This window comes from Miniopterus schreibersii, assembly GCF_964146895.1.
Source record: "Miniopterus schreibersii genome assembly, chromosome: 10".
Lineage (NCBI taxonomy): Eukaryota > Metazoa > Chordata > Mammalia > Chiroptera > Miniopteridae > Miniopterus > Miniopterus schreibersii.
In genome coordinates, this window is record NC_138110.1 from 58,082,024 (window position 1) to 58,095,824 (window position 13,801).

Sequence of the window (13,801 nt, forward strand, 5' to 3'; positions counted from 1 at the left end):
TAATTTGACGGAGGACCATGGAAAAAGGCCCTCTCCTCTCTGGGCTCATTTCCTCGGCTATAAAATGAAGCTCGTGATACCTGCCCCCGAGGGCAAGGGTGAGGGTGGGCTGTGCGGGCCAGGAGGGCACAGGGGCTGGGAATCACTCCGGAAAGGGGGCAGGAGGTAGGGAGGCCAAGGGAGGGCTTAGGCCAAGAGCAGGGGTTTTGGCTTCGTTCTGGAGGGAGTGGGAAGCCAAGGTTCTGAGCAAGTGGGTGGGGTGATTAGGGGCCTAGATGTGCTCAGGTCTTTAAAAGATCAACAGCAAAGAAGAGAAGAATGCCCAGGCTGAAGCTGGGAAATGGAAAAGGCAGTGGTTATGTTAGGGGCCCTCTTTGCCTCTAAAGAGCTCCCTGCTTAGGAAACTCTGGCAGGGGATGGGGTCAGGAAAGGGAGAGCCACAGGCGACAGGTATGATGAGGACAGAAGACTGCAGACCTTTGGTTAGTTAGATGCAAAACACATCTAAAGGCCTCGTGGTGTGGGTGGAGTTCTGGGTGGCATGGCAGGTGGATGTCAAAGGGGCAGCCCCCGGGGGCAGATGCCTGGTTCTCACCGTTTCTCTAGCCCAGTCCTTAGCAGAAGCTTAACAAGTATTTGCAGGATAAGGGAACTTGGACTTGACACAATGAGCAAAACTTCCTAACAAGAACTGCCTGGAAATAGGACAGACTGGCTTAGAGGTAGTGAGCTCCCTGTCCTTCACTGAGTGTCTGAGCAGGAACTGGAGGATTGTCTGGGGGTGGGGCCGAGGGAGGGTGCACATCAGGGAGGGGCTGACGACAGAGGCCTGGATGGCAGCTCCCCCATGCTGTAGAAGTGTGGGGGTCCCGCCACATCGAGCTGCCCCATGTGTGCTCCCTTGGGTCTCAAGGCATCCCTGGGTCAAGGCCCAGTGTTTGGGAGAAGAGGAGTGATGCCCTTAGAGGGCAAGTGAACCCAGGAAAGGTAGGTGGGCTCTGCAAGTGCTGATCTGCAGCAGGACCAGGGAGGAAATGGAGCAGTGTGAGGTGATCAGGGGAAAGGAGGGGGTCTTGCCCTCTCTGGAGCTGATGAGGCTTCAGGATGGGTCTGTATCCCCATGGAGTGGGTATCCTGCTGAGGGGGGGTGCCATGGAAGATGGGACAACCCAGTCCCTTGGTGGCTGAGTCACACAGGGCAGGTCTGGCTGACAGCAGAGGCACCTCCCCAGCAGAAAAATAAGAGGGTTCTTTCCCTGCTGGCTGTTCTTCCTCTAATTGCAGGGTACAGTGTCAGCAGGCCCCAATTAGGGGTAATTACGTGATCTATGAGATAATTCTACCATATGAGCTCCCCAGGCTCCCTGTTCTCTTCCAGGACTCAAGCTCTTTGGTGAAATCTAAGCATCTGGAGCAGGACTTATAGACTTCCCTTCCCTCCAACTCCACACAAAACCAAACCTGCTCATCCTACTCTGACTCCCTGAGCAAGTCTAATATTACATCATCACAGCAAAAGTCTGTGGCAAATTCCCCATATGCCTCAAATGCTTACAAGGGACCCTATGCAGTAGACAGAGTTATAGACTCCATTTTATGGATAGGGAAACTGAGGCCCAGAAAGGAGAAGTCACTTACCCTGGGACTCACAGCTAGTGATGGCAGAGCCTGAATATGGACTCAGGTTTGACTGACTCAGAGCCTGAGTTGTTAGCCCCGCTCAGTGCTGTCAGTGCCTCACAGGGGTGGGGGTGACTTAGGAGAGACTGAAGGAAGGTGCTAACTCCTCCCCTATCCCTTGCTGAGGCCTGAATTCCATGTATACGGTCTTACAGGAAGGGGCAGTTTCGCCATTATCTTTGATTTTCTGTTCAGCCCTATGAGGTCAGCAGGGTAGCGTTATCATGCCCATTTTACAGATGGAGAAAATGAGGTCAGAACTCAGGCCTGGCAGAGGCAGAGCTTGAACCCAAGTCTGTCTGACTTCCAGAGTCTGGGTTCTTCTTCCTACCCCACACTTCCGAAGGACAAGCACCAAGGCTTAACAGAGCCAAGTCTAGGCCTGGGCCCAGCCAGCAAAGGGCACCCCTGTGACTATGGCTACATCTGACCTCCCCTCCTGCCATTTTCCAGGCGCCACCACCAGGGTGAAGGATGCTGCTCTGGGTGTTCTTCCTCATGGTCCTAACCCTCAGCAGCAGCTGCCGCTGCTCCTCGCCCTCCCCAACCCTCAGGTAAGCAGTCCTGCCAACAGGGCTGGATTTCTGCCACCCCAAAACCATCCTTGCTGGAGGAAAGGTGTTTAAAGGATGCAAAATCCAGCCACCAGCTGGCCCCAGCCAACTCCTCAGGCAGCCCGCACTGCCCATCTCTGGGAGGGGGCCAGGCTCTGAGCTCCAGAGAGGTCCAGCCCAGGCTCCAACGCTCTCTGGGGATGTGCAGGGCAAAGGGCAACCCAAGGACCTTACCAGGGCCCTGGAGAGTGCAGCCACCTTGTCCCTCCCATCAAACCACCCTTTGACCTCTGACTCCTCCCACCTAGGATGCCACGGTATGCAGATGCCATCTTCACCAACAGCTACCGGAAGGTGCTGGGCCAGCTGTCTGCCCGCAAGCTGCTCCAGGACATCGTGAGCAGGCAGCAGGCGTAAGCAGAAGTTCTAGGAATTTCTTTCCGCACTGCAAATGCATCAGAGTTTGGAGGGACTGGGTTTGGCCTCTTCCTGTGCACAGCGTCTGTCTTTTCTGGGCTGGCCATAGCAGAAGAACCCCAGTGACAAATCTCAGCTCACCTCTAGCTATTCAACGATCGGTGAACACCTATTACGTGCTTCTCCCTTTGCTGGGCCCCAACAGTAACAACACTGAGGGCAGTTACCAGTTGATTGTGACTCTGCACCAGAAACAAAGGCACTGTGTTGGGATATTTACATGCACTTGGCACAGTGCTGGGCACAGTAAGCCCTTGGTAGTGTTAGCCGTCATTCCTCCCTTTGTTATGTGCTCTTTCTAACAGTCCTATAAAGCAGGACTCTTACCCCCATTGCCCAGAGCCATTAATAGCTTCTAAAGGACACACATCAGAGTGGCAGAGCTGGGACCCAAGCAGCCTACCCCCACAGTGCCTGTACATTTTTCAGTTTTCATTTTGAAAAAATTTCAAACTTACAGAGATGTTGCATCAATGGTACAAAGGACTTTCACATACACTTCCCCATATTCAACATTTCCTAACATTTTTATCATATTTGTTAAACATGCACATGCAAACCCATATACACATTTATTATTTATTATTATTATTGTTATTATTATTTTGCTGAACTATTTGAGAGTAAATTGCAGTCATCATGACCTTCACCCTTAAATACTACTGCGGCGTCTCCTAATATCCAATGAAAGGACATTTCTTACATAATTGCAGTATAATTATCACTTAGAATCCCTATTCAGATTTCAGCACTTGTCCCAAAATGTCCTTTATAACAATTATTTCCTTTCCTGACTCAGGATCCAGTCCAGCATCACGGATTGCATTTAGTTGTCGTGTCTCTTTAGTTTTTCATCAGGAGCAGTTCCTCAGTCGTCTACACCATTGACGTTTTTGTTTGGTAAAGGCCGGTTGTTGGTAGAATGTCCCTCCTGTTGGATCTGCCTGATGCTTCCTCATGGTTAGAGTCGGGTTATGCAGCAGAAGTGCCGCTGGGTCCTCCTCCGGGCTCTGTCACAGGAGGCACACAGGGCCAAGTCGTCCCATTAGTGGTGACAATAATTTTGATCACTTAGTTGACATGGTGTCTGCCGGGTTTCTCCTCTGTAAAGTTAATATTTTCCCCTTCGTAATTAATAAGTAACCTGTGGGGAGATATTTTGCAAATGTCTCTTTCAAAGCGTATACTGCCTTCCCAAATGTTGCTGAATCTAACTCATTAGGGTGGAAGCCTCCGTACCAGATATCAGAATAGGCACAGGGGCACACCCTGCTCTGCCCACTTTGCCCTGGCCTTTCCCAGGCCTCTCCACGTCCTACGCAAAGAGCAACCTCGGCTGTTTCTCTTTTCCTAATCAAATAGAGAGAGAAACCAGGAGCAAGGAGCAAAGGCACGGCTTGGGCGTCAGGTGGACGGCATGTGGAAAGACCAAAAGCAGATGGCACTGGAGAGCATCCTGGTGGCCCTGCTGCAGAAGCACAGGTAGGAATGCAAGCACATGTGTGTATATGTATATTGAGGGAGCTCAGAGGCTTCCTTCCCCAAAAGTCAGTAAGAAAAGGAAAGAATCTCCTCTCCAAAGGCATGGGGCTCTGCCAAGCCCTCCTGACATACGTCAGGAACTGGAAGAAGGGGAGAAAGTGTGTGAGAGCGACTGGATCTTATCCACTGCTGTATCTCCATATGTAGCAAGAGGCCAGGCTCAGTATCTGTGTCCAAAAATGTTGCTGACTCAGTCGTTCTGGGATAGGACCCAGGGACCTGAATTTTAACAAGTGTCCCAGAGGGTTCTGTTGGCCATAATCTGAGAGGCGTGCCCTGGGTCCCTTGCCAAGTTCACAAACCGATGAAGCCAAAGGAAGACCAGCCCCTCCTAACACCCTCAGGTAGGCTAGTGTGTGCAGCACTCATGCGAGAGAGAAATGGGCATGACAGTCACTCCCCATCTCACTGACCCCTCACATTCCCATGGGGAGTCGGGGAAGATGAGGAATGAGTTTTCCCATTTTATAGAGGGGGAAAACTGAGGCAAAGAAGGGGCAGCAGCTGGCTCCAAGCCAGGGACTGGCAGGCCCAGCCAACACCTGCTCTGCCTCTCTGGAGTTCCTTCGCATGCAGCCCACTTAACAAAGTTTCTCAAGAATAACACGACTGTTGGGAGAAACTCTGCTATATTTTTGAGGCTGATTTTCAACTGTGAGCACAAACGTGTCCCAGCATGACTCTGCCAGGCATTTCCGGACCTATTAAGCACACCCAGTTCCCAGCAGAACTCTCCATGTGCTCCCTCACCTTCTCTCCAACCTAATTAGACACCGAGAGCTCGGAGAGCTCACCGACCACAGTCCCGCGGAGATACAGACAGCAGCAGGCTGACAGGCGGGCTGCAGGAGGGACGGGACCCAGGCTGGGAGGCAGGATGCACACCTGAGCCCCAGGTCAGGTTCTGCAGCCAAGTCGCTGTACAAGGCAAGCTGGCTTCCTAGTTTCCTCCTCTGTGAAAGGAGGGGGTTAGCACCGACCACCTCTAAGGTCTCTAATGCCTCTAAGAATAATGCCTACCCTGTGCCTGATGCTGGGATTAGGCCATCATTCACCTGCTTTATGGCTCCCACCAGGCCCCAGTGGGGTGGAGTAGCCCCAAGGAGGCCAAGTCCTAAGAATACAGGCTTTGTTCCTGCAGGTTAAAAGTCAGAGGCTTCACAGAGCTCACATTCACAGAGCAGCAGGAAGGGGTCTGGAGGCTGCTACAGCCATTGTTCCCCCTCTGGCTCAACTACTGCAAATACCAGGGTATCACTGGTGAGCCCGAGAAAACATAAAATAGGCGTGAGCTCTGCCCTGGCCAGTGTGCTCAGTGGTTAGAGCGTCGGCCCATGCGCTGAAGGGTTTCTGGTTCAGTTCCAGGTCAAGGGCACATACCTGGCTTGCGGGCTCACTCCCCTCCCCACCCCCTGGCAGGTCAGGTCGTGTGCAGGATGCAACTAATAGTGTCTCTCTCACATCGATGTTTCTCTCCCCCCCTGCCTTCCACTCTCTGAAAAGCAATGGAAAAAAATATCCTCAGGTGAGAATCAACAACAAAAAGAGTGAGTTCTTCCACCTTGGTAACACAGAGTCAAATTATTTGGCAGACGGCATACTTGCGCACCCACCACACTTCATGTCCGCCTAACAGCCCTGTAAAGTAACTGAGGTTCAGATTCATCTTCCTCCTGGCCCTAAAAAACCATCCAATGACTTTTATGCACCAGGCTCTGGGCTGCGGGTACAGCAGCGGATAGGACAGCAGTGGTCCCTGCTCTTGTGGCATTCAGAATGCACCGAGGCAGACAAAACGTAAACAGGTACTTGTACAGTGGATTACTTAATTTGTGATAAATGGTAAGTGACATAAGGGGCATGGTGAAAGTGTGTGCCAGAAGGAATAACCTAATCTAAGTGTCTGGGGATGAGAGGTGACTGCAAGGGGAGATGGCCAGCCTGGGATCTCAGTGGGAGTCGGTTGGCAGAACTGGGGCTAACGATGAGGTTCTTCTTAAAATTTATTTTAATTTTTTTATTTTTCAGTGACAGTTGACATGCAATATTATGTTAATTTTGGGTGCACAACACAGTGATTAGACACTTACACAACTTACAAAGTGATCACCACGATAAGTCTAGTACCCATCTGACACCATATATAGTTATCACAATATTATTGAGCATATTCTCTATGCTGAACTTTCCATTCCCATGACTGTTTTTATAACTGGCAATTTGTACTTAATCCCTTTGCCTTTTCCATCCATCCCCCAGACCATCTGGCAACCACCAATTTGTTCTTTGTATCTATGAATTTGTTTCAGTTTTGTTCATTAACCTTTTAGGACCATCCATGTTGTTGCAAATTGTAAGATTTCATTCTTTTTTATGGCCGAGTAATATTCATTGTATGTATGTACCACCTCTTCTTTCTGCAATGGCCTATTGATGGCACCTAGGTTGCTTTCATATCTTGGCTATTGTAAATAATGCCACAATGGACATGGGGTGCATATATCTTTTTGAATTCGTGTTTTGGATTTCTTCAGGTGAAGACCCAGAAGTGGGGTTGCTGAATCATGGGGTAGTTCTACTTTTAATTTTTTGAGGAACCTCCCTACTGTTTTACATAGTGACTGCACCAATTTACTATCCCACCAACAGTGTACAAGTTCTTTTGGGAACCAGTCAGTCTTGACACTGGAGCATCCATCACCCTAGTTCCAAGTGTCCCTGCCCTAACTTGCCCTTTCTTCAGTCCCTCTGATTGAGCTTTTTCTTTCTTTCTGCAACAGGAATCCCCAAGGATGAAGATTCTGCCTGTGTTTTATGCTTCCTGCAGCCAAAACACAACTGTATCCAGTTAATCCTATTTAATTTTTGACCTACTTTTTCCTTTATAAATACAATAAAATTCCCCTGTCCTGGTCTGCAGTTCAATTTTCTTTTATCTTCAGTCTAATTTTTATGTGCTTTACATAGTTACATTTCCCAGAGTGGTATTACATGGTATAATAAAAAACAACAACTAACATTTACCAGGCGGGGCAGTACCAGCTGGGCAGCTTCACGTCTAGAATCTCACATGCGCCTCACACAGCCCAAAGGGAGGTGTTGGCATCCTTCTCATTTCGCAGACAGGGAACCGAGGTACAGGGAGATTAACTGATTGTCATGGTCACAGCCGACAAGGAGGGCCCTGGGATTTAAACCAAGGCAGTCCATGTTCTTCTACTCTGGGCCAAATTCATCCTTCATTCATTTGATGACTTGTTCATCTATGAGCAGGACCACTTATTCATTCATAGATATTTATAGAGTGCCTACTATGTGCCAGGCACTGTTTTAAGCACTGGGGATACAGTCCTGAGCAAGCAGACAAAGCCCCTGACCTCATAGAATTTATATTCCAATTAGGGGAAGAGTAAGAAAAACAAGTAAATATAGAATACGTCAGAGGGTGGCAATTACAAAGGATAAAAATGTAAGGGGATGGGGACCCTGAAGGGCATTTTATCTGTAGCATATCTACGCGCTGTGTAGTGGTCAGGGAAGGCCTCGGTGATGAGGTAGCACTTGAGCAAAGGCCTGAAGAAGGTGTTGGAATGTGAATATCTGGGTAAAGAACATTCCATGCAGTGACACCCCAACACACAGGCTCTGAGGCAAGAGCGGGGGCGGGGGGGGGAGGAAGAGCAAGGAGGTTAGAGTGGCTAGAACAGAAAGCAGGGGTGAGAGCAAGGAAAGGAGGCCCAGGTGGAGCAGGAGGCCAGTTCACCAGGACCCCGGGAGGCCCTGGTAAGGACCCTGGACCTCACCCTTGGTGAGACAGGGGTCATCACAGAGTTTAAGTGGAAGAATGACATGACGTAACTTGCATTTAAAGTCACTCTGAGATAAGGTCAAATTCTAGGTACATTTTTAGGGTAGAACTCATTTGCTGATGGATAGAGTATAGGGATTGGAGATGAGTCAAGAATGACTCCAAAGTTTTTGGCTTGAGCAACTGGAAGGCTAGAGCTGCCATTTAGGAGCTTAGGGTGTGGGAGAAGAATTAGGAGATGGGTTAGACATGTGGAAGCCTGAGATGCTATTAAAGGTCCAAATGAGGATGTCAAGTAGGCACCTGGATTTACTGAGTCTGGAGACTGGAGTTAGGGCAGCCAGTTTGGTTTGGCAGCTGTCACCATTTAGATGATGGCCTTTAAAGTCAGGAAAGTGAATTAGATCACCAAGGAAAAAGTACAGAAAGAGTAGAGAAGAGGTCCAAGGACTGACCCTGGGGCACCCCCACATTTAAAGTTTGGAAGAAAGATGAGGAACCAGCAAAGAAGACTGAGAAGGAGCAGGCAGTGAGCTACTGGGAAAACTACAAGAGAGAAATTCCAGAAGCCACCTGAAAAAAAAGTGTTTCAAGAAGAAGAGAGTGATCTACTATACCAAGAGGTGCTGATGGGTCATGTCCGTTGAGAACTGACCACGAAAGTGACCACGGGAGCCACTGATGACCTTGGCAAGAACAAATTGGGTGGAGCGGTGAAGGCAAAAGTCTGACATGAGTGGGTTCAAGAGCAAATGGTAGGAGAGGAATTAGAGCTGGTGGGTATAGACCCAGCTGTCCAATATGGTGGCCACTAGCCACAGGAGGGTACTGAACACTTGAAATGTGGCTAGTGTAAACTGAGATGTGCATTAAGTGTAAAATAGACACTGGATTTCAATGACAATATGAAAAAAGAATACAAAATAGCTCAAAAATTTTTTTGTATTGATTATGTTAAAATAATATTTTGGACATATTGGGTTAAATAACATATTAAAAATTTCACCTGTTTCCTTTTTACTTTTTTATTGTAGTTACTATGTAACTTAAAATCACCCATGTGCCTTGCATTACATTTCTATTGGATAGCACTGGTAAAGATAATTCTTTTGATTTTGCTATAAAAGGACACAGAACTGAAGCCACTGACCAGAGGTACCTATGTCCGTGATTGCTGCCAGTGGAAATGTTTTTTCATGGAATTGGGAGGAAAGCATTTCGGTAGACTCACCTGTGGGAGGATGAGGTCTGGTAGTAAGATTTACTTGGATGGAAGCAGAAGGCTGCCCCCCAGGTTCCCAGTGTCTCACCTCCATCCCTCCTGCCACGGAAAAAGCCCAACCTTGTCTTTATCAGGCCCAGAAACAGAACCAGTGTCCAGGCACTTTGCACCTTTGGTTCAGTCCATGTAAAAGCTTAGTCCAGTCCAGTCTTTTTCCGCCCCCATCGGGCTTACAGTCTATTCCCAGGTGGTTCCTAGGGCCACGTGGCTGGTATGGAGAGAAAACACAAGCCAACAGGGCAAGTTTATGTTACCGGGTGAGAGCGCGCTTTGTTAAGCTTGGGTTATATTATCTTGGGCTTGGGAAGGACCAGGCGCCCTTTAAAGCTAATCAGCTTCTCAGTCCTTCGCGGGCTGCGTTGGGCTCTCCTAACCAACACAGTTCCTAGATCTTCTGCAGCTCTGTCCTTCTCGAATCTGATCCTTCTCCCAGGCTAGACAGGCCTCTTTGGTTGCCATCATGCGCCCAGCAGAGGCATTTCCCTTTATTGCTCTGTCCCATCGCCCCCACCCCCAGTAATCTGCAGGGAACTGCCCTGGGGAGTGTGTGAAGCTGTAGCTTCCTAGTGAAGCAGGCCCAATATTGGATTCAGCTTTCCAGTTTATTAGTCTTAATAATGTCAGATTCCCATTGCTCCCTTCTTTCATTAGTATCTAGCTAACTACGCTAATACTCAATTTTTTCTATTCACAAACTATTTTACCTGGGCCAGATATTTCCACACATCACCAGCCCTTCCTATGCCTCTTATTAGAATCTGTGAACTTTCTAAGGAGATCAAAATGTTCTATATTTTGATTTAGATAATGGTTATACCAGTGTCATTAGAAATAAAAATTCATTGAGCTGCACACTTAAGATTTGTATATTTTACTGTATGAAATCTTAAAAAAAAAGGTGAAAACTCTGGATGATGTCTATTTTGATTAAAAGTAGAAGAATTACAGCATTTTAGAGTTGGTGGGGACTCAGAGATGAGCAATGCCACCCCCATCATTTTCCAGCTGGGGACATGCAGTCCCGTGAACCTGTCTCCCAGCACCAGAACAGAAAGCCGCCTTGGTTCTTCACAGGGTTTCTCTCCCTGGAAGCCCAGTTTACCTTCCAAGAAACAATGTGAAAGGCTCAGCAGGGGGCCACTGTGGCAGAGGAAACAATACGAACAATGGGGAAACAAAAGCCCCCTCCAGAGGTAAAGGCCTGCCATTGAGGGCAGGCAGGCAGTCCACTTCAACTAAGAGGCAGGCGGCTGAGAACCTGCCAAGGAACAGAGGAGGGGACTGCTGAATGGGGGACAGCCTGGGCCAGCCCCAAGCCCACTCCATCCCCCAGACGGACCCACCTGCTCATCTCTTTCCTCAGCCTGTCCCCACAGAAGCAAACACTAAGGGCTCTCTCAGCTTCCAATTAGTTTTTCAAATGAAACAATGGTCACTGGGACCCGCTGCTACTTGCGGTTTTGGAGGTGAATGCCATTATAACCATGATGGCAACAATTCCGGTGCTTTATCACCATTAATGGCGACACTAATGGAGACTTAAAAGACTTAACCCCTCTCCACAGAGGTGCTGGGAGCTTCCCATCCCGTGGGGGTCCTACTTACAACGAAGTGCTATTTTTTCCCCCCTAAAGAAATGCTCTAATCAATGGGAGACTCGCTGCTTTCAATAATAATCCCCTATGTTTGTATTAAAATTCACAAAGAGGTTTCCCATGCATTCCCTACTACAGCCCTCTGGAGCAAGGCAGAGCACGGCTCTGTCCTCAGTGGAGGTGAGAGGTCAGGGGACTCAGCCAGGTCCTGCAGCTGGAAGGAGCAAAGCAGGAGCTGATTCCTGATTCCGGGGTACTGCTTTATTGTTTCAAGACCCCAGGCCCCTCAGGAAATGCAAGCTGGGCAATCAAGTCAAATTAAACAAACATGGACCTGGTACAAACTGTTTCCTGGGCTCCAGCTAACACCACACAGGACATAACAATATCTACACTAATCGGTGCAGAGTCAATGCTAAGTGCTAGGTACTGTGGTATGTGCTTTGGGTGTGAGCTCAATCCTTAGAAAGCCCTCAGAGGTATTATTCCCATTTTTACTGATGGGAAACTGAGGTCCAGAAAGGTTAAAAAAAAGATGCCTAAGTATACACAGAGAACTAGGGAATTCAGAGCAGGTCAGTTGGACTCTAAACTGCTGTGCTTAGTATTCCTTAGAGATGGCCCAGAACTACTGTGGGGTCAAAGAAGAACCAGAGATGCACAGTAGTAAAAGTGGTTAAAAGAGATTTTATTCAGGACACTGCAACAGGGCAAAAGAGGCCTCAGTATAGAATTCAGCTCAATTCCAAATACTGCTTAGGCAGGTGGGAACATATAGCCAAGGAGCTGGGTGGGGAATCAGTGGATGGAAACTGAAAAGGAAATGTCAGGGGTCAGTAGGATTCTGGCTAAAATGACCTAACAGGATTCTTGAAGGCAGGTCAGGATGATCAGATATCAATTGGGGACTGGTGGAGGAGAGGAACGGATCAGATAACAAGGTGATCAGATATCGAGGGGGGGGGGGGGTTCTGGTTAAGCTGACTCAGCAGGGTTCTTGCTAAAACTAGATTCTATACTGAAATGCACAGATGGGCCTAGAAGAAGGTATGGGAGCCTGACTAAAGTTTGGTCAAGCAAAGATTCCTCATCAGTGGTGAATAATTTGAGTGCCATATCCAGTGGATTTCATTAGCTATAGGAGTTAGGCCTATTGTCAGCTCCAGCCTTCCCCCGACTCTGCCCTGTAGCCTTGCTTCAGAGCTGGGAGCTAAGGGACCTTCAAAATGCCTCACCAGGTGGGAGCCCAGAAACAGCATGTACGAGTTTCTGCCTCTGCTATATCCCAGTATAAAATTCAAGTTGCCTAAAATTTGTTGTTGGTCCTAAAGTAAAATCTCTTCTCTTCACCACAGCCCTTAAAAGCAGTATTTAGTGCTGGCCTGTGTGACTCGGATGGTTGGAGAGTCATCCCGTGCACAGAAGGGTCGCTGGTTCTATTCCCAGTCAGGGCACATACCCAGGTTGCAGGTTTGATCCCTGGTCAGGATGCATATTGGAGGCAAGATTGATGTTTCTCTTTCACATTGATGTATCTCTCTCTCTGTCTCCCTAAAATCAGTAAAAGCATACCCTCAGGTGAGGATTAAAAAAAAAAAAGCCTATTTGTTCAGGCTTCTGAGGATACTCTCCTCCTTGCTAACTGTGCCCTAGTCGCACTGACCTACTTTCAGCTCCAACATGCCAAGGTCTTGCCTCAGAGCCTTTGCATGTTAATTCTCTGCCTAGAGTACTGTCCCCAGCCCTGCAAAGGCTCCTTCTGGTCCTCCCGATCTCATTCAGCTCAGCTTACCCAACCCTCTGGATAAAAACTGCTTCCTTTGAAGCCTTTCTCAAGTTTGTCATCACTTTGCTCCCTTTCCTGCCCCCTCCAGGCTCTAAGTGGACTAAGGGCAGGGAATGTACCTGCCCTGCTCGCTGCTGTAGCTCTGGACACAGCACCAAGCCTGGCACGGAGCAAATGTCTGCTGTTGCTGGATTCTCCAGATCCCTCTGGGTCTGCAGGCCAGCGTGAACCAGCCTTGCCTTGCCAACCCCTTCTCCAGGGGACTTTCTTTCCTCCAGCCACAGCACTTGTATCATCAGACCCAAGTTCCCCTTCTCCACAGGCCTCATCAGGTCTGTCTTCCCGAACTGTAGTCGGATTACAGGTGTAACCAGCAGGGTGGGCTCCCCCTGCTCTCATCCCTTCCATACCACTTTAAGCTGAGGTCCCAGCAAACCTAAGGACACCAGAAGCCACCCAATAGCAATGGGAGAACAACATAACCTTTTCTCCTCAGGCTGGGATAAGCTAAAACCTTTTTTTAAAGCAAGGCTTCGCCCCACCGACAGGGCTCAGTGGTTGAGCACTGACCTATGATCCAGATTGCAGGTCGATTCCCAGTCAGAGGATCAATGACTCTCTCAGATTTGATGTTTCTCTCTCTCCCTTCTTCTCTCTGAAATCAATAAAACTATATTTAAAAAAAAAAAAAAAAAAAAGCAAGGCTTCCAGTCATATGTCCACAGCAGTGAACTTGGCAGGTGGAACAGCACCTGTGGTATGTGGACTGACACCTGTGAGGGGTGGGGCTCTGGCACGCTGGGAAGTGCTGGCCTCACCTGGGGGAGGGGCTGCTTGCTGTTCAGTTCCAGCTGATTGTTGCCAACTCTGAACCCAAAACCCCATGCCTAGATTTTTTTTTTTTTAAATACATCTTTATTGATTTCAGAGAGAGGAAAGGAGAGGGAGAGACATAGAAACATCAATGATGACAGTCATTGATCGAGCCCACAACCCGGGCATGTGCCCTGACCGGGAATCGAACCCCGATTGCCTGGATCCTAGGTCGATGCTCAACCGCTGAGACACGCCCGGCCA

General features: G+C 48.5%; 1 protein-coding gene across 1 annotated transcript; it reads left to right on the plus strand.

The window, feature by feature from the left end:
* Positions 1-2,154: 2,154 nt before the first annotated feature.
* Positions 2,155-4,197, plus strand: GHRH (growth hormone releasing hormone; the record flags this gene model as incomplete). Its single annotated transcript, XM_081148876.1, has 3 exons — positions 2,155-2,234; positions 2,543-2,647; positions 4,074-4,197. 3 exons carry the CDS (start codon positions 2,155-2,157, stop codon positions 4,195-4,197), a joined length of 309 nt encoding a protein of 102 aa, XP_081005002.1.
* Positions 4,198-13,801: the final 9,604 nt, after the last annotated feature.